This window comes from Caloenas nicobarica, chromosome 8 (genome assembly GCF_036013445.1).
Source record: "Caloenas nicobarica isolate bCalNic1 chromosome 8, bCalNic1.hap1, whole genome shotgun sequence".
NCBI lineage: Eukaryota > Metazoa > Chordata > Aves > Columbiformes > Columbidae > Caloenas > Caloenas nicobarica.
In genome coordinates, this window is record NC_088252.1 from 23,467,176 (window position 1) to 23,488,259 (window position 21,084).

Sequence of the window (21,084 nt, forward strand, 5' to 3'; positions counted from 1 at the left end):
ATTAGTAGATCGAGGGCACTGTGACCCGCGGTGGTTATTCTCGTAAATAAATTTCTATTAATTGTGACGGCCCGGGAACGCCATCGCCGCTCGGAGCGTGCCCACCCCCTGCTCCCCACCACACCGAGTGCCCACAGAACCGACCGGGAAAGAAAAATGAGACTTGTGATCCGCTGATCCACCCCCCCCCACCCCGAGACAAACCCTCGCAGCAGGCCTGCTGGAAATAAACACGCAAGGCTGGAGGACAGAGAGGCAGAAATCTCCACAGATTTACATACGGGGCGATATATTTCCATACAGGACCAGGGGAAGGCTGGGGTGACAGGTCCCCTCCCTCTGCACCCCCCCAGCAAAACCCACCGGACATACGGATTGCAAAGGCTTTACATTATTCCCTTTGCCGCCCCACACCTCCCAGCAAAGGCCTTTGCCCAGCAATAGGCGAAAAGCGCCGAAACTAAACCCCTTCCAGAAAAGCAAACGCAATTAAGCATCCCCGCACAGTTCAACATTTCCATACAAGCAGAATATTTACAGACTTACAGGTTATTTTGCAACAATAACAATAACAGCTACAAAGAATCAACCCACCACTCCAGAGTCCTGGAAAGGAAAAGAGAAAATGGATTAAAAAAAAAAAAAAAAAAAAAAAGAAATTGGGATTTTTTTCAGATCTGGAGAATCCCAGCAAAGAAATAAAATAAATTTTAAAAATAAAGATGAAAAGGAAAAAGTGGGGTATATGGGGACGTCTTTAAGGAAAAAGCTTCTTTCCCCGAGAGTAAATCCCGCTGGAGGCTGTAAGCCGAGTGTGGCTGTTTGCAAAATTAAAAAAAAAGCTGATTGAGGGAAAAATAATTTAAAAAATGTAAAAATCCAGTGCAATGCAGCAGGATCCTGCGTTTCCTCGCTGGGTTGGTTTTTTTCTTAAGGGGGGAGGCTTGCTTTTTAAACGCGAAAGTGAGCTCCCCCCCCCCGCCCGCCAAATTAAATATAAAAAATAAATAATAACGTTAAAAAATAAAAAAATTAAAAGGCGCGGTTTGGTTGTTTTTTTGGTTTTTTTTTTTTTTCAGATCTCTTCCTTTTTCTCTTTCGGAGAGTGACGGGAGGGGGGAGGTTGGGATGTGTGTTTGCACCGCCCGGCGTTGCCACCCGGGACCCCCCGTTTGTCGCCGCCGTTGTCGCCGCCGCCGCTCCGCTCCGCGCCGCGCGCGCTGCCCCGCGGCCGCGCGCGCTGCCCCGCCGCGCCCCCACGTCACACACAGCACCCGCCGCCACGTGACCCGCCGCCCGGGCGCGACCACTGGGAACCGGGGGGGGGGGGGGGTTGTGAAGAAGGGAGGGTGAGTCGGTGGGACCCCCGCCGGTGCCGGCGGCCCCCCGGACCCCGCGCCCCCTCCCGGGCCGCCCCGAGCGGGGCGGCCCGGGAGGGGGCGCGGGGTCCGGGGGGGCGCCGGCGCCGGCGATGGAGCGGCGGGGGGAGGTCCGTGGCCCTCCCCATGCTTAGCGCAATGGTAGAGTCTGCAGCTCAAATTCCGAGAATTGGGCTCTGTTGATTCTTAGAACTGGGGTTCTTAGAAGTGGTGATGCAAGGAGTTTCTAGGAAAGCCCGGAGACCAGGTGATTGCTGCTTCTATTGCCGCGGCCGATTTTACCCTTTAATTCTCTCTCGCTCGCTCTTTTTTTTTTTTTTTTCTCTCCTTTTTTTTTTTTTTTTTTTTCCCTCCCTGCCCCGCTCCGACGCCTGGCGCAGAGCCGCCTCTATATATTTCTACCCTTTTTTTTTCCCCCCTCTCTCTTTCCTTCCCCCCATTTCCCGCGGCAGGTGCCCCGACAGCCCTTTTTTATTATTATTATTATCTCTTAAATTTTAATGTTGTTTCTGCTTTATTTAACTCCCCCCCACGCTCCCCCCTCCCTCTTTCTTTCCCCCGCTGTCAGACGAGAAAAATAGGGGTGCCTGCATGTCTTAACGCTGGGAGCGTGGATAAGGGGAGGCGGGAGGGGGGCGTGGGGGTCTCCTCTCGCCGTCCTCTCCCGGGGATTATCGGTTATCTGGGATTATTGCCTTTCCCGCACGCGTGACGGCCGGGTGGGGACGGGGAGGACGGCGGCAGCGGCGGCTCCGCTCTGCACCTGCAGCCGCCCGGCGGGCGCAGGACGGCGGCGAGCGCGGCCGCCGAGCTTGTGGCGTTTTGCGTGACTCGGGGTCGGTACCCAATGGCTGGATCCCTCGGTCAGGGTGTCTTATTTTTCTTCCCCCACCTCCCCGTCTTTTTTTTTTTTTCTTTTCCTTCTTATTTTTTTTTTTCCTCCCCTGTATGTGCGTGTTGTGTCGCTGTTGTCGTTTCGCCGCCGCACAAAAGCCGACGCGGAGCGGGGCTGGCGGTGGCACTGGGCACCGCCGCTCCGGCCTTTCCGCGTCATTATATCTCCCCTCTCCTCTTTTTATTATTGTATTAATACATCATTATTGTTATTATTCCGTCACCGATGCAACTGCGAAATTGCTGGTGCGTTTTGCAACCTGTGGCGGGGCTGTGCCGTGATCTGTCAAGCCCCGGGCTAGGAGCGGGCGGTGATGGAGAAGACTTGCGGCATTTCCCTGCCCGGGGAAGGGGGGAGCCCGCGGGGAGGCTCGGCCGTCGCCGGCTGCCGGCCCCGGGAACCGCGCTCGCCTCTGCAATGTGTGCCGAGGCTTTTACCGGCTGGAAAATAAAACGCGACGCAAAGCTCGGCAAGGGGGGAAAAAGTGTATGGAGCAACTGTGATACTACGCACGGGGCTCAATAATAATAAGAAGAAGAACAACGCCAGCGGGGAGGAGAGGGGGTCGGCCGTCGGGGGAAGTGGGGCGCAGCCGTGCAAGGGATGGGGGTCCCGGGTACGGTGCGGGGGGAGCCCCCCGGGTGCCCTCATCGCAGCCCTTCCCCTGTGTTTACTACCGCGGCGGACTTGGCGCGGCGACAGGCGCTCGTAAATCTGCCGCCGGCAGCCGCGGGGCTGGCCCCCGGCCACACGCTATTCCTGGAGCGAGCGGCGCGGAGAGCCGCGCAACCCCCGCGCACCGCGCCCGGCCCGCGCCGCCTCGCCCCCCCGCCGCCCTCCGACTCCCCCGAAAAAAGCCAAAAGCGGGTGGGGGAAGGGATAAGGCTTCTTGGGGGGGGGGGGGGCGGGGGAGGTTAGGTGTATGTTTTAGCGGGTGTGTAGATATTATTTTTTTACCCCCTCAAAAAAAAAAAAAAAGGGAAAACAAAACCAAAAAAGCCCAACTTTGTTATGAAAACTTTCGTGGTCGGGCGGCAGCGACCTCTCCCGGCCTCCCCTCCCACCCCCCCAGCCCTCCGCCTCGCCCCCCCCTGCCTTTAGTTTGCAAAGTCACAGTATGAAATGTTATGAAATCGCCTCTTGGGAAGGAGGGAAACAGAAAGCAAGGCGTTTGTTTAGAAAAATCTGCGGCGGCCTCTCAGATGTGCCTAAAAAGCTGCCTTTGACCCCACTGTTGCATTTCCAGGGAAGAGGCAAATCTGGGCTTAAAATCATGAGTCAAAAACAACAAAAACAAACCCGGCCCGGGTTAGTTTTTTCCACTGACTTCAGTAGGCGCAGGATCGGTGCGAAGGGAGGCTGGGGCCAGATGGATGAGACTCAGCAAGAAAAGCTGCGTTGGTCTGACGTCTCTGTCTGGGGCCAAATTTGTACCTGTACCAGTGGAAGTGTTGGTAGGGCTGGGTATGGGATCAGGCCCTCGTTTGATCTGGGGATGCTTATTGATTCTGTTCCTGAGGTTTTACATGCTTTAAAAATTATTATTTGCCATATTGTTTCCAAGATTTAAAGCATAAGTGCTTTAAGAGCAAATACAGGCTTCTTTCTGCAGTTCTCGGGGGAGTTACAATTCAAAATTTGCTTTAAAAATATTTTAGGGGAAACCTCTCTTTATATATGTATGGAGAGGCAGAACCTGAGGTTCTGTTATTTTCTGCTAATGATAGGATGTCAGGTTTAAAAACTTGTGTTATAGATGGCAATTTTTGCCCCATGAAACAAATCATCAAGCCATTAAAGTATTCAAAGAGTGTCTAGCAATTTTCCAGAAGAATGGATTATTACATTGTTCCAGTAAGAAAAGTCTTCGTCTCCGAGCATTCAATTTTGACTGGCAAAACAGATCAAAGATCTCTTGGGATGCACTTCAATTTCAATTTCCAATCCTCCTCAGTTCTGACTGTCTGAGTCAATACTGGGAGAGGAAGTGGAGGTTAACTGGTTAGTTATTATTGCAAAGGAAGAAGTCGGAATGAGAAGTGATTCTTACGAATCCCACCCCCCCCCCAAAAAAAAAAAAAAAAAATCAGTCAAAAGTCTTCATGATACTTTTTAGACATCTCTGTTTGCAGCTCTGGGAGGACCTCAGCTTGCAGCCTGAGACAAAAATAAACCTAGCAGAAACATTAAGTTTTTCAAAACAAGGCTGGAAAAGCTCATAAAAATAATGTTACTCAGACGCGTTTTAAGAGCAACAGAATTACATCGGCAAAATTATATGTTTTCCAGGTTTGGTTGGGGTGTTTTATTTTCCAAGGGGAAAAATCGCTCCTGCAGCAAAGCTGACTGGTGCCATCTAGTGTCACCATTCGGCTCCGCCCGGCCAGGGCAGGGGCTGCCGGAGCCTCGGGAGAGCGGGAACGTGTTTATTAGCTGCTCGTTAAAAAAAGAAAAAAATCGTGCTTGCCAGCTAGGAGGAAGGTGGCAGAGGAAACTCTGGATGCCACTGAACTTACTTAAGGAGCCTAATTGGAAACAACCGAACGCTTATTAAAGTCACTGACATTTCCATATGAAGTTCTCTCCGGGTCTGGTCATGAAATCACATGTGAAAATCTTTCTGAGTTGTGGTGTTAATCTGCCCTTGAATTTCTGCCTAATTTAGGATGTATTGTAAAGCCATGCTTTTTTTCTTTCCTTTTTTTTTTTTTTTCTATTTTTTTCCCGGGGAGGGTAGGGGAAGTTTTCAGCCCCTGAAGGCAGCAAACTAACATTAATTTGTAGGGATGGTTTTTGGGTTTGGGTTTTTTTGTTTGTTTGTTTTGTAAATACTAATGTTGTCCTCAAAAAACTCATTCCAAATACAAGTGGTAACACTTTGTAAGGCAATCCTGTGTCTTAGGAGCAGGGGTTGGCTGTCCTCATTTTATATGAATACTCCATTTAAAAGATAATCTTGTTACAAAGCCTATCGGTGAGCAACACGAATCTCTAACCAGTAGGTGCATTTCTTAGTGTGCAGCTTATGTACATTCACATATTTATGTTGCTGAGGTTGAAGAACTGTTTCACGCCTGGTTTAGTCTATATGTTATATTATTTGGGCTGCAAACTCCACAGAGAGAGCTTTTACTGGTTCAGTCAGAGCCTGAAATGTTGTTTTCAGGTTTCTGAGAAGTTTGTAAAATCTAAATTTGGTGGAAAGTCGCCTGCATGCTCATAACCTCTTGTTCCATTTTATAGTAGCAAGGGAGTCTATAAACGGGAGCCCTGTATGCTGAGTGCCTGTATTCTTTTCTAGATCTATTTTTAAACCATTCTTCTGTTTGGCAAAAAGTGACACTTGGTTTCCATGTTTACAGCAGGCATTGGCAAACCTCAGGAGTTCACAGTTTGCACTTTGGTTAGATGAGTATCCAAAAGTCAGCATCTGACCAGTAAACTACTTCAGACTGCAAATTTAGACTGCAAATGTAGTCCTCCCTGCATTTTTTTTTTTTTTTTTAATCCACGCTAGGTCTTGTGTGTTCCCATTGCTACAGGACTCTGGCAACCAAAAAGACACAGACCCCGACATCAGAGCAAGCAAGTCTTCAGAACTTTAAAATCCCACCAATCTCACTGGAGCTTCACATCTAAAATGCAGGGAGAGCAAAGAGCATTGGGAAATAGGAGAAATTTTGGGGCTATATTGTTTTCCTCCCCCTCTTTCTCCTAGTCAGCCTTTGTGGGATCTCTGTTTACGAAAGGGATGGTTTGGGACAAGCACACTGCAGTACAGTGAGTCCTGAAGAATGTGTCCTGTAGGACCAGGCACCCTCTGAAATGGGTCTCCTTAAATCTGTTTGGTTGAATAAATGTAGGGGTGAGGGGGTGCCTCTACCCTGGCCAAGGGATGCTAAGCTGCATACATGTCTTGTCCCATTGAGGTGGGATGCCAAAGCAGTTTCTTGCTGCCAAAATGAGCTGTGCCAACCTTCAGTCCCAGGAGGATGGAGGCAGGGAGGGGAGGGCTGATGCCAACTGATGATTTACCACCTCGGTGCAGGGTGGGGATGATGTGACACCTCTGAGCCTACCTGGGCCAGGGACCCAGCTCAGCTGCTGGGGGTGCTCAGTTCTGTCGGCACCGCAGTGCAAGGCTCGGTGCTGGCAGGGCACAGTGTCGGTCCCTTGCTCTCTGCAACAGCTCCTGTGACTTCAGCTGGGACGCGTTTCCTGCCTTCCCTTGAAAAATTAATGTGCCAAATTGCTTGGGTTCGTTTGAAATGCTGAAGAAGGCTTGACTCCTTGCTCCCCAAGGACATGCGCTGCCTCACAGTCGGAACTTGGCTCCGTGAAGGGCAGGGGAGTCCTCTTTAGTGGAAAACATTGGCCGCAGTTTTAGTGTGCTTCCCCCCTCCTCTGTGTTTTCTTCTGCAAAGACCAAAACAATGTGGAGACTTGAGCCAGGCCAGCTTTCAAGGGCAATCCTTTTAAACCCTCTTTTGAAGTACAAACTATAAAGTTCCCTGCAGCGCTCGAGAAAATATGCAGTTTTCCTGGTTCCAAATGCTGATAATAAACCTATCCAGATAATGTATTGCATTTCCTAGAAACATTTGTTTGCTGGCAGGAAATTGGATCAGATTGAAAGTTAGCAGAGACCGCTCGATAGAGCGAGCGCAATCTGCTCACGGAAGGGTACGATGGAAAAAAACGACAGGGCTTGCACTAGTGATGCTGCTTTTGATCTGTGCTGACACCGTGCGCTAGGACTTCTCTTGGTCTCTCCTTGGGTTATTATTAACCCAGCCACGTTTTGGCCTAGACGCCAACCAGAAGCTACTAAATTAATAAAACTGTGCTGTGACAGCTAAAGAACGCTTAGTGCTGCCTGGCTGCATGACACCAGGAAAGCTGAGCTGTGCACTTGCATACCCCCAGCCAAGAGCATCCTCTTCACCATGGCTTGTGGCACCAATCACTCTGCCCAGGGGTGCCCCCCACACCACCCCATTCTCTTGGTTGTCCCGCTGTTCAGGAGAAACCAGGCATCCCTTGGCAGGGTGGAGGAGCAGCTGGCAGGCAGAGGGGGGTGTTCCAGGGGGCTGGGACCCTGCAGGGTGCTGGGACTGCAGAGGAAGAGGGGGTGGCAGGATGGAGCTTCCCCTGGGCGGGCAGTTTCAGGGCGGTGTGTGGCATGAGGCTGTGGGGAAGGGAGACTTCTTCACCCAACCACCCCTCCAGGGTGATGCAAGGGAGTCAACGCTGCAGGCTCTGGAGGGGTAGGAGACTGGGACCCTGGGAGGGGAAGTAATTGGGACTCCTCTTCCCGACTATGTATTTGGGGGTGAAAGGGAGGAAAAGACAAGGGGGTATCCCCCATGCAATTAAGGGTAGGGGAGGAAGGGGTCTCCCCCTGTGCATAGGGTGGGAGGAAGATGGATGGAAAGGGATTCCTTGTAAATGGGAGAGTGAATGGATGGAGGGGTTTCCCTGTGCATGGCAAAAAGATGGATGGGGGAGTGGGAGGCAGGTCCCTGGATCTCTGTTCTGCTATGGGCTGGGGGAGCTGTGAGGGTCTTCTGTTTGCAAGAGGTGGAGCTGAGAGGGGTTCCCCCATATGCAGGTGAACCCTCCCCATGCTCACTGAGCCGGGTGCAGGGAGGGCAGAGCCAGCCCTGGGCTCCCTTCCAGGAATGGGTTTTCACAGGGAGGTGCTGTCAGGAAAGGGCCGTTCCCTGAACCACTGGGGCAGACCCATTGCCTTCCTGGAAGGCAGCAGCATTGACAGTCCCATGCGGCTACCCCCGAAATGTGTCCTGTGCCTGGCCCAGAACTTCCTCTCTGGGCACAGTGAGCCCTGGGGATGTGCAGCCCCAAGCGCTGCCGGAGAGCCCACACCTGCAAGGTACTGGGGCAGGAAAACTGGAGCGGGGGGGCTTGGGGTGATGCTCTGGCCCCAGTTGAGTCTGTGGGAGCCTCGTGGGCTTTGGAGGGGGTGGAACGGAGAAGGCCATGCTTGGCTGTGGTGGTCTTCTCTGCTCCCATCACTGGTCTCTGCTGCTGTCCCCTTATCTGCTGGTCTCCGGTCGGAGCATCCTCCCATGTGGGGATGCAGAGCTGGTGCGGTGCAGAGGCCGGGAGGGGCAGGGTTAACCCGGCTCAGCATAGCGAGGGGAAGGAAGGTCCTTTCCCTTTTTCGTGCCCACATCCTGCAGCCGGGAGCTGCTTGGGATGCACCTGCCCGGCTCCTGTGGCCGTGGGTGTTGCAGCAGCACTGTTCTGAAGAGGGATAATTTGGGAGGGTGGGGAGGGGGCTGTGCCGGAGTCCAGCTCTAGGAGAGGAGCAGGGTGTCTCCCTGGCCCGGCAGCACTGCGGGCTCACTGTGGGTAAGGGAATTTGGCAACAGCAGCAGCTTCTCACATGATGCTCACAGGCACAGAGTTCATCTCATGGTTTGTAACTTCATTGGTTTATGGATGGGTCACCTCCCTGTGTCTGTGACACTGGGGTAAGTCCCGGGAGCCCTGCAGAGCATGTCTGCCAGTGCGGCCGAGGTCAGGATGCCAGCCGGCTACCCCAGATGTGTACATCCGCTTGTATGGACACACAGATGCGTGCTGGCTCTTTGCAGAGCGCAGTGACTCCCTTGACGGTAGCAAGCGGGTGGTAGTGAGCGTGTAGAGAAAGGTCAGAGTCTGCAGTATTTGGGAAATGAGTCACTTTGTGCGTGTGTGCGTAAAGTTTTAAGCTAGCCAGGCTCAGAGCAGGTCTGAAAATTTGCATTTCATAGCTGGAATGGGGCTGTAAGACACCCCGCTGGGTTTTGCATGTGGTACCTTGCCTTAAATCTCACCTCTTCATCCTATCCCAGTGTCTCTGGGGACATGAGGGGAGCTTGGACTCCAATCTGTGCATCTCCCACAGGGGAGAGGGAAGGAGATGCTTGTCCTTGCAGGGCTGGATGGGCTCTCTGCAAGGGCTGGCAGTCCTACTGTCTCTGTCATTTTCTTGGGGGTCAGTCCTCAAAATAGTGTGATGAAGGTCTTGGGGTTTGTTTGTTCACTTATTTGTCGTGCTTCTCCCTGCTGGGGCAGCTGCCTGAGGACCTTCTTCCTGCATTGGTGCCAGTCCAATTGTCTTTGTTGGTTTTAAGTAAATTTGGGAGTAACAGTGTGAGTTCTGGAAGTCGGTTAATTCCTGGGTTTCCTTGTCGTGCTGCCCCAGCTGCGTTACCCATGAAGCCAGCAGCTGGAGACAAAGCTTGCGGTTTGGGGGAAGGCTTTTCCAGCAGCCAGAGGAAGACATTTGTTCTGAGTCCTCATCTGCCTCCGCCACTGTTTTCCTCTGCGATCCTGGCCAAGTCACCTCAGTCACACTCCCATATCCTCCCAAGTCTGTTCGTCAGTACCGTCCCAGGGTGTTTTCACTGGTGGCTGGAGCATGTGGGTATTCCGAGAAGGGCAGTAGCTGTTTTGTAGGACTGGATTCGGGCTCTTTCTAGGTTTCTGAGCAGAGTGACAGCAGATGTTTGTGTGTAAGTCATACCTATTAACAAGGTGCTGGGAAGATAGTATTGGTCTTGGATGTGGCACTGGCTGGGAATTTGATCTTGGCAGGGAAAGAGTTATTTCTGAAAGAAATGGTGAGAAAATTCTCGCTTGACTTCCCTTCCCCACCTGCCTTTAAGTTCCTGAGTCATGGAAATGAAAATCTCCTTGGCATACGCCCATGGTTTGGGCTAGAGGGTGTGGAAGAAGCTATGATTGGATTCTCAAAGCCTGTGGTTGTGATAGGAACGTACTGTACCGGAAGAAACAAATGTTAACCTTACTGGAGAGTAGAAGGTTTGTTATCTCTAGCTTTTATCCAGCTGATACTCGAGCGAAACAGCAGGCTTGTGTCCTGCCATGGCCAATTCATAATTACCAGCTAATGTGGCATTTATTTTCTTGTGCTTTATTTGTAGGTTTGAAAGAAACTTTTGGACTGTGAATTGAGGCATTGGGTATGTAAATTTAAATTTTGTCCTTCTCCTCCTAATCCCCCCACCCCTTTCCTTTACCATGTTGAATGAGATGTTTCATTAGACCCAGCTGGAATTTGTTTTCAGGAGAGCAGCTGCTCTGTAGAAAATACTGTACGTTCATATGCTGCTGGTGAAGGAGGAGGAGTTGGGGTTGTGGGAGGGGGATGATCACGGAGGAATTTGACACTGAAGATGCACATTCCAGCCCAAACTTCAGGCGCAGGAAGATGGAGGCTCTCCTGGGTGCTGGCTGGGAGGACAATTCTGAGATAGGTCAGCGGGTACTCTATTGGGGGAAGGCTTCATGTTCCTCTACTAAGCCAAGCCTTGCTTACTGGGAGAGACTGGGCTGCAGTGTGGGTAGCAGCCCAGCAGGTTAGATGAGTTCTACTCATCATTGCCACCACCAATTCATTGGGAAACAGTGGACAGGTCTTCTCCAGAGTGGCTATCACTCGTGAGCAGGAAGGTGGGTGAGGGTTGGTGCTCCACTGTGGGCTGGATTTTCCAGATGTTGAAATCCCTCTGCTTCAGTTGGGACTTCTAAAGTTTGTTTTGATTCCCAGGCTGGATTTGCAGCCAGCCAGCAGACAGGTGAGGGGGATGGCTCCTGAGGAAGATCTGAAGGCTGTGTTGGGAGCTTCGTGGAGATGAACCCAAGGAGCAGTGGTGGTGCGAGGAGTGGGCTGGGGTGGAGCCACCACGGGCAAGACAGGGAGAAAGAGAAGGTGGTGAGCTAACCCTCAGGAGGGTCTGGTTGCCTTCTCCCACCACCTGGCTGGGTGGGACTGAAACATGCCAGGTCTCGCTGTTGGCCGAGAGACCTCACTGGGCAGCCTGGCAAACACTTGATGTGGCACAAGGCTGTTTGCCTTGGGACTGAGGGGCTGGTGCTGTCCCTACCAGTGGCAGTTGGCCATCTGAGCACATCCCAGAGCAGCAGCTGTCCCTTTGCTGGGTTTAGGGTATTTGACTGGCTGCTTCTCCATTCCCATCCTCCTCCCGCTTCTGTTCCGAGCAGACTCGAGATGGCCTCGCCGGCAGACAGCTGCATCCAGTTCACCCGCCACGCGAGCGATGTCCTCCTCAATCTCAACCGCCTTAGAAGCCGGGATATCTTGACCGATGTCATCATCGTCGTGAACCGGGAGCAGTTCAGAGCCCACAAAACAGTCTTGATGGCCTGCAGGTGAGAGCAGTGTCTCCTCCTTGTCTCCTTTCCCTGTTTCCTCTGCCCGTGGCCACCAGCAACACTGCTGTAGCCCCAGGGAGGCTCGTGAGGTTTACAGGCGAGGAAACAGAGGCAGAGAAGCAGAACTGAAAGGGGCTGCCAAAAAATTTGTACCTGCAGTGGGATTAGAGCAGAGGCCTTTTGCCTCCAGCACGGTGCCCACACCTCTGCTCCTTGCATGCCCGTGTCTGCCAACCTGCAGCCCACAGAGACCAACAGGAGGGCAGAGGACTTGGGGCACATCCCTGAAGGCAAAGCACAAACGCTCTTACAGGCAGGGACAGGATGAGATAGGAGAGAGAAGGGAGGGCTGGATGCTCTGTGGGGTGAATGAGTCCTCTGTGACCACAGTGTCCCCTACTCCTGCTATTTTTGGAACTATTCCTCCCTGACTGCTGGCTGCAGCCACCTTTGATTTTTTTACTTTTTTTTTTTCTAAGCATGATGAGGTCTGAAATCCCTTTCCAGCTCCTAGGATTGCTGGAATTGCTTCCTAGTGAACGCTAATTAACATCCCACCATTGCGCAGTTGAATTACAGCAGATGCCTTCCAGGGTCTCCTGCTGACAAGGTATAAAGATTTGAAAAAGGCAGTCTTTGACTGTTAAGACATCTGAAAAATGTTTTGCCAACATTTCCATGTTGTGTTTTGTTGGGCTTTTGTTTGGTTTTTTTTCCTGGTTAAAGAGTGAGCGTGGATGCCCCGAGAGATGCTTCTGAAAGAAATGAGTCACAGTGGGAAGGGGGTGGCAGTAAGAACAACACGAACAAAAAAGGGAATTTCTAAATGGAGGCAGTGGGGAGTTGTTGAGCAGGTGAGATCTAAAAGCAGGCTGTTCCAGTTGGAGAAAAGTGCAGCACAGAAGATGCTTACTAAGCTGAGAAACCAAGCTTGATAATAAGGGGGAAGCTCAGGGAATTCTGTAATTGCCTCCTCCTCCCTTCCCATTCATGAACCCCTCTGCGCTAAGGGATTTCAGCCAAATTCTCCTTTTTTCTTCTGCATTCTCATAACACTTGCCTTCTTTTCTGTCTCATCTCTGTAGTGGCCTCTTCTACAGCATCTTCACTGACCAGCTCAAGTGCAACTTGAATGTTATCAACCTGGACCCCGAAATAAACCCTGAGGGATTTTGCATCCTCTTGGACTTCATGTATACGTCCCGCCTGAACTTGAGGGAGAACAATATCATGGCCGTGATGGCCACAGCACTGTACCTGCAGATGGAACATGTGGTTGATACCTGCCGAAGGTTTGTCAAGTCTAGGTGAGCGCTGTGAGTGAACTTCGGAGAGCCTAGGATGGTGGTTTTGGGTGGGAGGGGTGGAAAATTGTCAAAATATCTTCAAACTTATCCTCGCGGGCTGAAAATGACTGCATCTCTCTCCTTTTTGCCTGATTCCAGTGAAGCGGAGATGGTGTCTGCTGTGAAGACCGCAAGGGAAGAGTTTTTGGCTGGACGGATGCTGAGCCATCCAGAAGTGATGGCTTATCGGAGCAGAGATGTCCTGGAGAACGGCATGCCTCTCCAAAATGGGTCCCTCTGCAATGGGAGGGCCTTTGCACCTGGTTTGATTAACAGTTTGTCTGGATCGCCCATTTCCTACCATGGATACAGCCCTCTCCCTCTAAATAGCTACCTTGTGGATGATGAGTCGCGGGAGATGAGGATGCCTCTCTCCGAACTCTCGAGGGCAGGTGCCTTCTCCAAGGAGAGGATCCCTCCATGTGACAGCTCCAGGACAATCCCCACCGAGTACATGAGAACCATTACCGACATCTCGGCCAACATGTGCCATGCTACCATCTATGCTCCGAAAGAAGGTGCTGCTGAAGAAGCCAGGAGCGACATGCACTACAGTGTAGCCTCTGGCCCCAAACCTGTTGTCCCTTCAATCCGGAACAATCATTACTTCTCTTGCGACAAAGTGGCCAAAGAGGAGGAGCGGACCTCTTCAGAGGATGAGATCAGCCAGCATTTTGAACCCACCAATACCCCTCTGGACCGCAAGGGTCTCATCAGCCCCCAGAGCCCCCAGAAGTCAGACTGTCAGCCCAACTCGCCAACCGAGTCCAGCAGTAGCAAGAACGCCCGTATCAGTCAGAGCTCTGGCTCCCTCTTCACCAAGAGCCCCACAGACCCCAAAGCCTGCAACTGGAAGAAGTACAAGTTCATTGTCCTCAACTCTCTGAATCAGAGCACCAAGCAAGACAGCACTGACCAGAATGAGATGGGAACCCTCTCTCCTCGCACCTACATGCCCATGTCCACTTGCCAGCAGTCCATGGAGCCGGAGCATCTCAATGTGCAATCCCCCACCAAGATGAGTGTGAATGGAGAAGACTCTACTATCCCACAAGCGAGCAGACTCAACAATATTGTTAACAGGTGAGAAGATTTCCCACTCCCCACACCCTTCCCAAGAGCAACAGGACTCCCTGCGTTGTTGGTGAGGGTTTTCAAGTGTGCAAAATAGGTGTAGCATTGAGCTGGGGAGTCCAGCCATGAGCCAGTTTAAACCTCTGCATTTGGTGGAGCACTGCCAGTGACATCAGCTGGGTGCCAGCCATTCCCACCATAGTGATGCCAGCCTGACGTGGTGATGGAATTGTGAACACTGGGTCAGGAATCCCTGGCTCACTTCAGCAGCTCTGGATGGTTTCTGGAGCCTGGATGTGCCCAACCTGGCTTTCACGAGACTCCCTGTGCCTCAAGCTTTTGTTGGCTGCAAGTGTTGGGATGGCCAAACTACCAATGGAACAGTATGCTATCCTCTGGACCTGGATGTTCCTAGAGAGCTTTGAGGTCATTTGGTGGTGGGCACCTGAAAGATTGAGGTTCACAGACCTGTTGTTGATCAGGGCTAGGCTGTGTGTTTCGCCACGAAAGTGTCCCCGTAAAACATGACTGTACCTCATGTCTGGAAGGTTGCAAACAAGGGCCCAGTAGGTCAAGCACAGCAAGAGTCTTCTCACAGCTGTGTACGTTGGTGTCCTTCCGCAGGTCCCGGGACGGGTCCCCTCGGAGCAGCGAAGGGCAGTCCCCGCTGTACATACATTCGTCGAAGTGCAGCTCCTGTGGCTGCCAGTCTCCACAACATGCTGAGATGTGCCTTCATACCTCTGGCTCAAACTTTGGAGAGGAGATGGGAGAAACCCAGTCTGAATACTCTGACTCCAGCTGCGGTGAGTCTTGCATCCCTGGTCGCCTTTTTTTGACCAGCAGACAAGGGGGCTGTGCAGTCTGGGAACCTGTCCAGCTGGTATCCTGTGTCCAAATGGGCAGTCAGACCTGTCCCTGATGCTGTTGGATCCCAAGGTGCTTTAGAGTCTTATCTTAACTGGCTGACCAGCTGTGTGCATGCATGTGAGGGACACACACATGGGAATTGCTTCCTTCCTCCCCTTCCCTAGCACTGTCCAGATGCCTTGTGCAGGGCGTCATCTGCTGCAAACTTGGCAGCTAAGGACAGGAAACAAAGTGCACCCCACCCCACCCGAACCACAGGAGAACAAGCTTGGCAGATGTAATGACCCTAATGGGGATTGGGCAAGATGGTATGCCTCATGCATCTGTCATGATATCTTCATTATCAGGGAGCCCAATGTGCGCATCTGTAGAAATGCAGATAATGAGGCTTGCAACCTTGTTGCAAAACTCCACAAGCCCAGAGACAAGTACCTGTGCACCCATCTGCTTGTAGCTCAGGGAGGGGGAATGCACAATTGTCACCTGTGGTGTGGGCAGAGATCCATAGAGGGATCCCCACTTTGGTTATGCTCAAAGCTACATACGGCATTTAGGAGTTAGGCACCCTCAGTCTGCCCTGTGCTTCAGATGATAATGGTCTTTCCATGCTCAAGGAAGCCATCGTATACGTGTGAAAGTTTAAGACCTCTAAAGGTGCTGGAGTTGCTCCAGAGCTGAGCAGCCATCCTTCAGAGGATGCCTGATAACTTGGGTGCCTTTGTGGATGTCTCTGAAAGACATCCAGGTGAGATACTGGCTTCTTGGAAGCAATTTGTGTCACAGTGAGGGAGAGACAGCTTGTGATGACTTTGCTCTCTCAAACCAGCATATTGTTGCTGCGTGCACAAGGATATCAGTAAATAATGGCACAGTGCAAGCACTGCAGACTGCAAACATTTGCACTTGGTGTCTTGTTCCAACACTTGCCCTGGCTGTCCCTCTCCACCATCCCAAACCTAGCCTGTGCCCCATCGAGGAGCTGGCCCACATATTGGCCATCTCATTGACCTCCTCTCTGCCCTCTCAGAGAACGGAGCCTTCTTCTGCAACGAATGTGACTGCCGGTTCTCCGAGGAGGCCTCTCTCAAGAGACACTCTTTGCAAGTCCACAGTGACAAGCCCTACAAGTGTGACCGCTGCCAGGCCTCCTTCCGCTACAAGGGGAACCTCGCCAGCCACAAAACTGTCCACACAGGTACAGTGTTGGCCACAGACACAACTTACTGGGGCGGCTGTGGGTTGCTGGGCATGCGGGTGTTTGACTGGGTTTGTCCCAGGTGCAGCATCCCATGCTCTGTGCCACAAGTTGTCCCCGGTGGGTTGAACAAGGTGCTTTTCTTGGTGCTGCCAGGGAGCCCCTGGGCAGAGCATCAAACCTGGGAACAAGCGAGATGCTGCCTGGTCTTGCGGCAGAGATGGAGCTCAAGCTCCTTTGCTGTAAAGTGCTGGGCCACCACTGTTGCTAAAGGTGTCTTGCAAAATGCATGGGAGGGAGCAGATGCATGGCCTCTAGGTTACTTTGTGGTAGACTTAAAAAATAAAAAGAATGCTTAGGGAAAAGTCTGGGATGGTTTGGTTGGTTTTTTTCCCCTACATCCTAGAAATCTAGATCATACCTAGCTTGGTAGAAACTGCTGACAGGAAAATTCGTGAACAGATGGATTCTGTGAATCAGCACAATGAAAGCTGAGAAAGGAAGGGGATATTAAGGGTTTAGTCATTTGCTGACAAACCTGGGGATTTTTTTTTCATGCTTGCTTTAATGCTTAACATGTCAACAACCAATTCATTGGCTGGGGAGGGGAAGTTGGTGCTAATGACTCAATGCTGCTGCACTGTGTTGGACATCAAATCCAGCAGCCTCAGGTGAGCTCTAGGAGGGCTCTGCAGGTGAATAAGAAGTCCCAGGGCAAGGTTCAAAGATGCGTAGGATCGAAGCCTGGAAACAAAAGAAAAAGGCAGGAAGGGGTGCATGATGGCTGTTTCCCACTCTCCTTTGAGCCTGTCTTCAACCATCCTAAAGAAAGTAGTTAAGACCTTTCCGCAGCTCCCCCCATCACCATGAGAAAGTCACCTGGGACTGGCAGCGGTGGTTGTAACTGTATAATGACCTGGGAGCCAGGTCGCTGGGCATGCCTTGGCTTTCTACTCTACCAGCTCTTCTCACTCCTCTGAAGAGGTGACAGACAGCCAAGGCGGGATGTGCTGGGGACCACGAGGAGCCCAAGGGGAGCCAGGTGGCCCTGCATGGTTCACACTATGGCTGTAGGGAGATAGAGGGTGCCAGCTGCTGTCACAGGGCCAGGAGGAGCAATGCTGTTAATCCTCGCTGGCAGAGCTGTCTGACTTTCTCTCTTGCACTGAAGACTGCAGCTCCCAACCCAAAAAAGAAAAGGTACCTGTGGTGGCCAAGTACCTCCTGAGCTCACCCTGCTCTGGGGACACCCCAAGCTGTCCTGACTGATGCTGCTTGTCCACAGCCATCACCAAAAGGGACAGGAGCCATGGCTAATGCTTCTTGTCAGGGGTCTGGCACCTGAAGGGACTTAGCTTTGGGGGGCACCATGGATCGTGGAAGCTGAGCATGCCCGTACTTAATCCCTTACCCTTTCTTTTGTGCTCTGCAGGAGAAAAGCCATACCGCTGCAACATCTGCGGGGCGCAGTTCAACCGGCCAGCCAACCTGAAAACCCACACGCGCATCCACTCCGGAGAGAAACCCTACAAGTGCGAGACCTGCGGGGCCAGATTTGTCCAGGTATGTGTGGCCTCTGGGACCTGCAGTGCCTGGGGAGGGGGACATGGCCGGATCTCCTGCCAGAGACCAGTGACGCTTCATGGCAAGGAGGAGGCTGATGAGCCATGCTCGCTGCCGTGGGCAGCTTTTCTGTGATGTTATGGGATAAAGAGGGGCCTTAAGGTCTGTGCCAGCTAGTTCGGCTTAGCAGGAAACCTCATTGCTGGATTTAGCTCCTCTCCTCCATTTGCTGTTAAGGATTGAAGTTATATGACTTCAGACACATGTGGCCCAGACTTCCAGCTAGAATTCCATAGACCAAAAAAAAGATGGATGGGCAGAACCCTGCTCCTGGTGGGATGCTGTTGCTCCCAGTGGGGTGCCCTCGTCCCTGGGGTTGTCCTCACCCAGAGCTGCTCTCTCTAGGTGGCCCATCTCCGTGCTCACGTGCTCATTCACACTGGGGAGAAGCCATACCCCTGCGAGATCTGCGGCACACGCTTCCGGCACCTGCAGACCCTCAAAAGTCACCTTCGAATTCACACAGGAGAGAAACCGTATCATGTGAGTGACCCTGCTTCTTTTTAGGGGGGCTCTCAGCAGGGGCTACCAGAGGATGCTGCCAAACCCAGGGGGCTGGGAAGACACCTGAGCATTTACATAGGCTGGCTGCAGCACCCCAGTGCTATTTGCCAGCCTTGTGAGGATGCATGCCAAGGTCACGTCTCTGTTCCTTGTGCCCTGTCCTCATCTCATGCATTAGCCAATGCAAATGTGGTATTAAGTCATGTGCAGCTGTGCTGGAAACACTGACGTGGGCACATCTTAGCTGCTCTTCTTCCGGCCCATCCAGAAGAAGGTCACACTTCTCCAAATAGCTGTGGCTTAAATTACAGCCACCCACTGTGTGCGGGGATGGGGGAAAGGAGCGGACAGCCTGGGGTCCCCTGTGCCAGTGGTACTCGTGCCGAGCAGCCTGCCCTGCCTTGCTGCAGCCCTGAGGCGTCCCAGCTCTTTTCCAAGGATTTCTGGCTTTCCCCATCTGCTAGAGAGGGAATCAGAGCAGGGGTTATCGTCCAAACATCCCTGTGGAGCTGTCTGGCTTGACAGGAATCAAAAGCAGCTCCTAAAATAGCCCTATAGCTGGTTTGAGCATCTAGATAAGGAGCTTGGCATAGATCCATCAGAGCCAAGGTCCCCTCCTAAGGGACCTCACCTTTTGTGCATCCCACAAACCAAAATGTGCTGCTGAGAGCCTGGGATGGGGTTCCTGACCCCAGGAGAGATGCCCATGCTGTGGGGACAGCAACAGGACATGGAAACAAGGTTTAGGGGCTCAAAGAAGGGCAGCTCAGGACCCCTGGGTGTTGCTTCAGCTTCCCCACCGCGTCCTCACCATCCTCCATCTACCAGCAAAACGGGTGCAGCATCCTGGGGTTGCTGGATGTGGGGACCTCTGCCGCGAAGGGACGGACGTGTTCTCTCGCGTTGTGTTTAACACCCTCGGCTTTTGCCTCTCGCCCCGCAGTGTGAGAAGTGCAACCTGCATTTCCGCCACAAGAGCCAGCTGCGGCTTCACCTGCGGCAGAAGCACGGGGCCATCACCAACACCAAGGTGCAGTACCGCATCTCCGCGAGCGAGGTGCCTCCGGAGCTCCCCAAGGCCTGCTGAGCGCAGAGGGTTTCCCAGGAGGAGGTCAGCTTGGGAGAGGGAGCAGCTGTCCAAAGGATACTTGCAACACTTTAAAAGAAAAAGTGGGGGGGGGGGGAAGAAAAAAAAGAAAGAAAAAAATTCATCACATGATGGAGTGCCTCTAAACCCATAGTGCAGATAGGTGGAAAAACATTACAAATTAAAAAAAAAAAAATTACAAATACACGGGTTTTATTTTTCCCAGTTATGTGAAATGAAAAGAAAAAGACAATTATTCAGATCTTACTGTATATAAAACATAAAAATAGTCATTTTAAATGTCTGTGCAGTGGAGTGTTGATAAACTCTGGAGTCTGACCTTCACAGCCTTTGCCGTTCAAAGATGAGGAATGTAATGTTGATTTATGGGAACAGATTTTTTTCTTTTGTATGCAAAATGTGTGTTCTTTTAAAGAGAAAGTATGCTATTAAAGAGAGGGCTTTAACTTTTTTAACCAAAGGTGAAGGAATCTATGGCAGAGTTGTAAATATATATAGATATAAATATATAAATATATATATAAAATAAATATATATAGACCTTTAAAAAAAAGCTATATTAAAAATATATAAAATGCATTAAAGGCTCAGTTGGACTCTGCAGGCAGAAGCCACTCTGAGAATCTTTATTATGATAGAGCACTTAACAAGATATTTTAAAGTATTGCATCTGTACAAGTAAGAAAATATTTTGTCTAAATGCATCAGTGTATTTGTATTTTTTTGCAAGTGAAGGTTTACAATTTACAAAAAAGTGTGTATTAAACCAACAAAGCTGCAGAAGGAATTTAAAATAATAATAAAGTGTAATTTTTTTTTTGTTCTAGTTCTCAGTCTGTATATATGTAAAATGTGGTTTCGCACGGTGCCTTTCTTTTCAATGGAAGTTTTCAATGTATGGACTATATTGAGCTCAGTTTCTTCAAGGTACAGCCTGATGTTGCAAAAGGAGTTTTGGTGGAACTCTATTGGGAAATGTTTTATTTTTGTTTTTGGTTGGTTTTTGGTTCTTTGCGTTTTGTTTTTATTTTTTTTTGGTCTTATTTTACATGCTTGTGTTATAAACAATCTCGGGAGACAGGGTTTGGGCTGTGTCTAAACTGCATTAATGCGTTCTGTAAAATATAGCTGTACAAATAAAAGAATAAAACGAAGAAAAGTGAAGTATGATGGAGTGAGGGGTGTGTTCTTGCCTGTCCTTCTCCTTAAGCACCTTGAAGGCCAGTCAGTGCCCGGGGAAGGAGCTGAGCATCCCCAGCCCCGGCACAGCTCCGGGTTTGGTGCATCCCTTGCCCTGCGTGGCAGGCAGGTCTGGCTGATGCGGCCTTTTCCAGGGTTGAGTGGAGATTGTCTCTGGGATGAGGTCAGAGCAAGACTCGGGCTTGCTGCTCTGCATCCTGGCAGGGACTGTCCCACTGTGTCACCTCCTCAGTGCTGTCTGCATTTGCATCAAGTAGCTGGAAGAAATAGGGCAGAGCCTGGGAGAGACCTTTTGCTGACCAGCCCAGGGCTGGTTCCAGATGGCTGGGTAGTTATTTATATTTCCTGGAAACCGATGCCATTGCCAGACTTGCTCAGGGAAGAAGGCTGCCTGCTGCTCCTGTTGCTTTCCAGCGCCTGGGGCAGGGAGGGAAGAGCTGCTGCTTCAGCTGCCTTGTGCAATGGTTCAGTGCAGCCGGGTCTGTAACCCCCTCCAGGAACTCCCTGGCCAATATAATCTCTGGGCTTCCAGCCATTGCGCTCTGGCTGCCAGCCACAGCAGAGAAAGCCCAGCTTGAGGGAATCCCCCTGCTCCCCCCCAGCTGGGAGAGGAGATGCTTTGGTCCATTTGGATGGCTGTGCAGAGGTGGGGGGGTGAAACCATGGAGTGACAAGGCCCTCGG

The 21,084-nt window shown here is 51.3% G+C and overlaps 1 protein-coding gene across 1 annotated transcript; it reads left to right on the plus strand.

The window, feature by feature from the left end:
* Positions 1–1,574: 1,574 nt before the first annotated feature.
* BCL6 (BCL6 transcription repressor) lies at positions 1,575–19,263 on the plus strand. The gene is made up of 10 exons (XM_065639997.1): positions 1,575–1,626; positions 10,230–10,268; positions 11,311–11,478; positions 12,567–12,788; positions 12,927–13,910; positions 14,526–14,707; positions 15,799–15,966; positions 17,399–17,529; positions 17,935–18,072; positions 19,037–19,263. Exons 3-10 carry the CDS (start codon positions 11,318–11,320, stop codon positions 19,178–19,180), a joined length of 2,130 nt encoding a protein of 709 aa, XP_065496069.1. The 5' UTR covers positions 1,575–1,626; positions 10,230–10,268; positions 11,311–11,317; the 3' UTR covers positions 19,181–19,263.
* The last annotated feature ends 1,821 nt before the right edge of the window (positions 19,264–21,084 follow it).

What these genes read in the sequence shown, in the direction of transcription:
- BCL6 (XM_065639997.1), top strand. Translation starts at nt 11,318, where the DNA reads ATGGCCTCGCCGGCAGACAGCTGCATCCAGTTCACCCGCCACGCGAGC. An exon ending in CCACAAAACTGTCCACACAG is followed by an intron (nt 15,967 to 17,398) that starts GTACAGTGTTGG and finishes TGTGCTCTGCAG; the next exon opens with GAGAAAAGCCATACCGCTGC. An exon ending in GCGGGGCCAGATTTGTCCAG is followed by an intron (nt 17,530 to 17,934) that starts GTATGTGTGGCC and finishes TGCTCTCTCTAG; the next exon opens with GTGGCCCATCTCCGTGCTCA.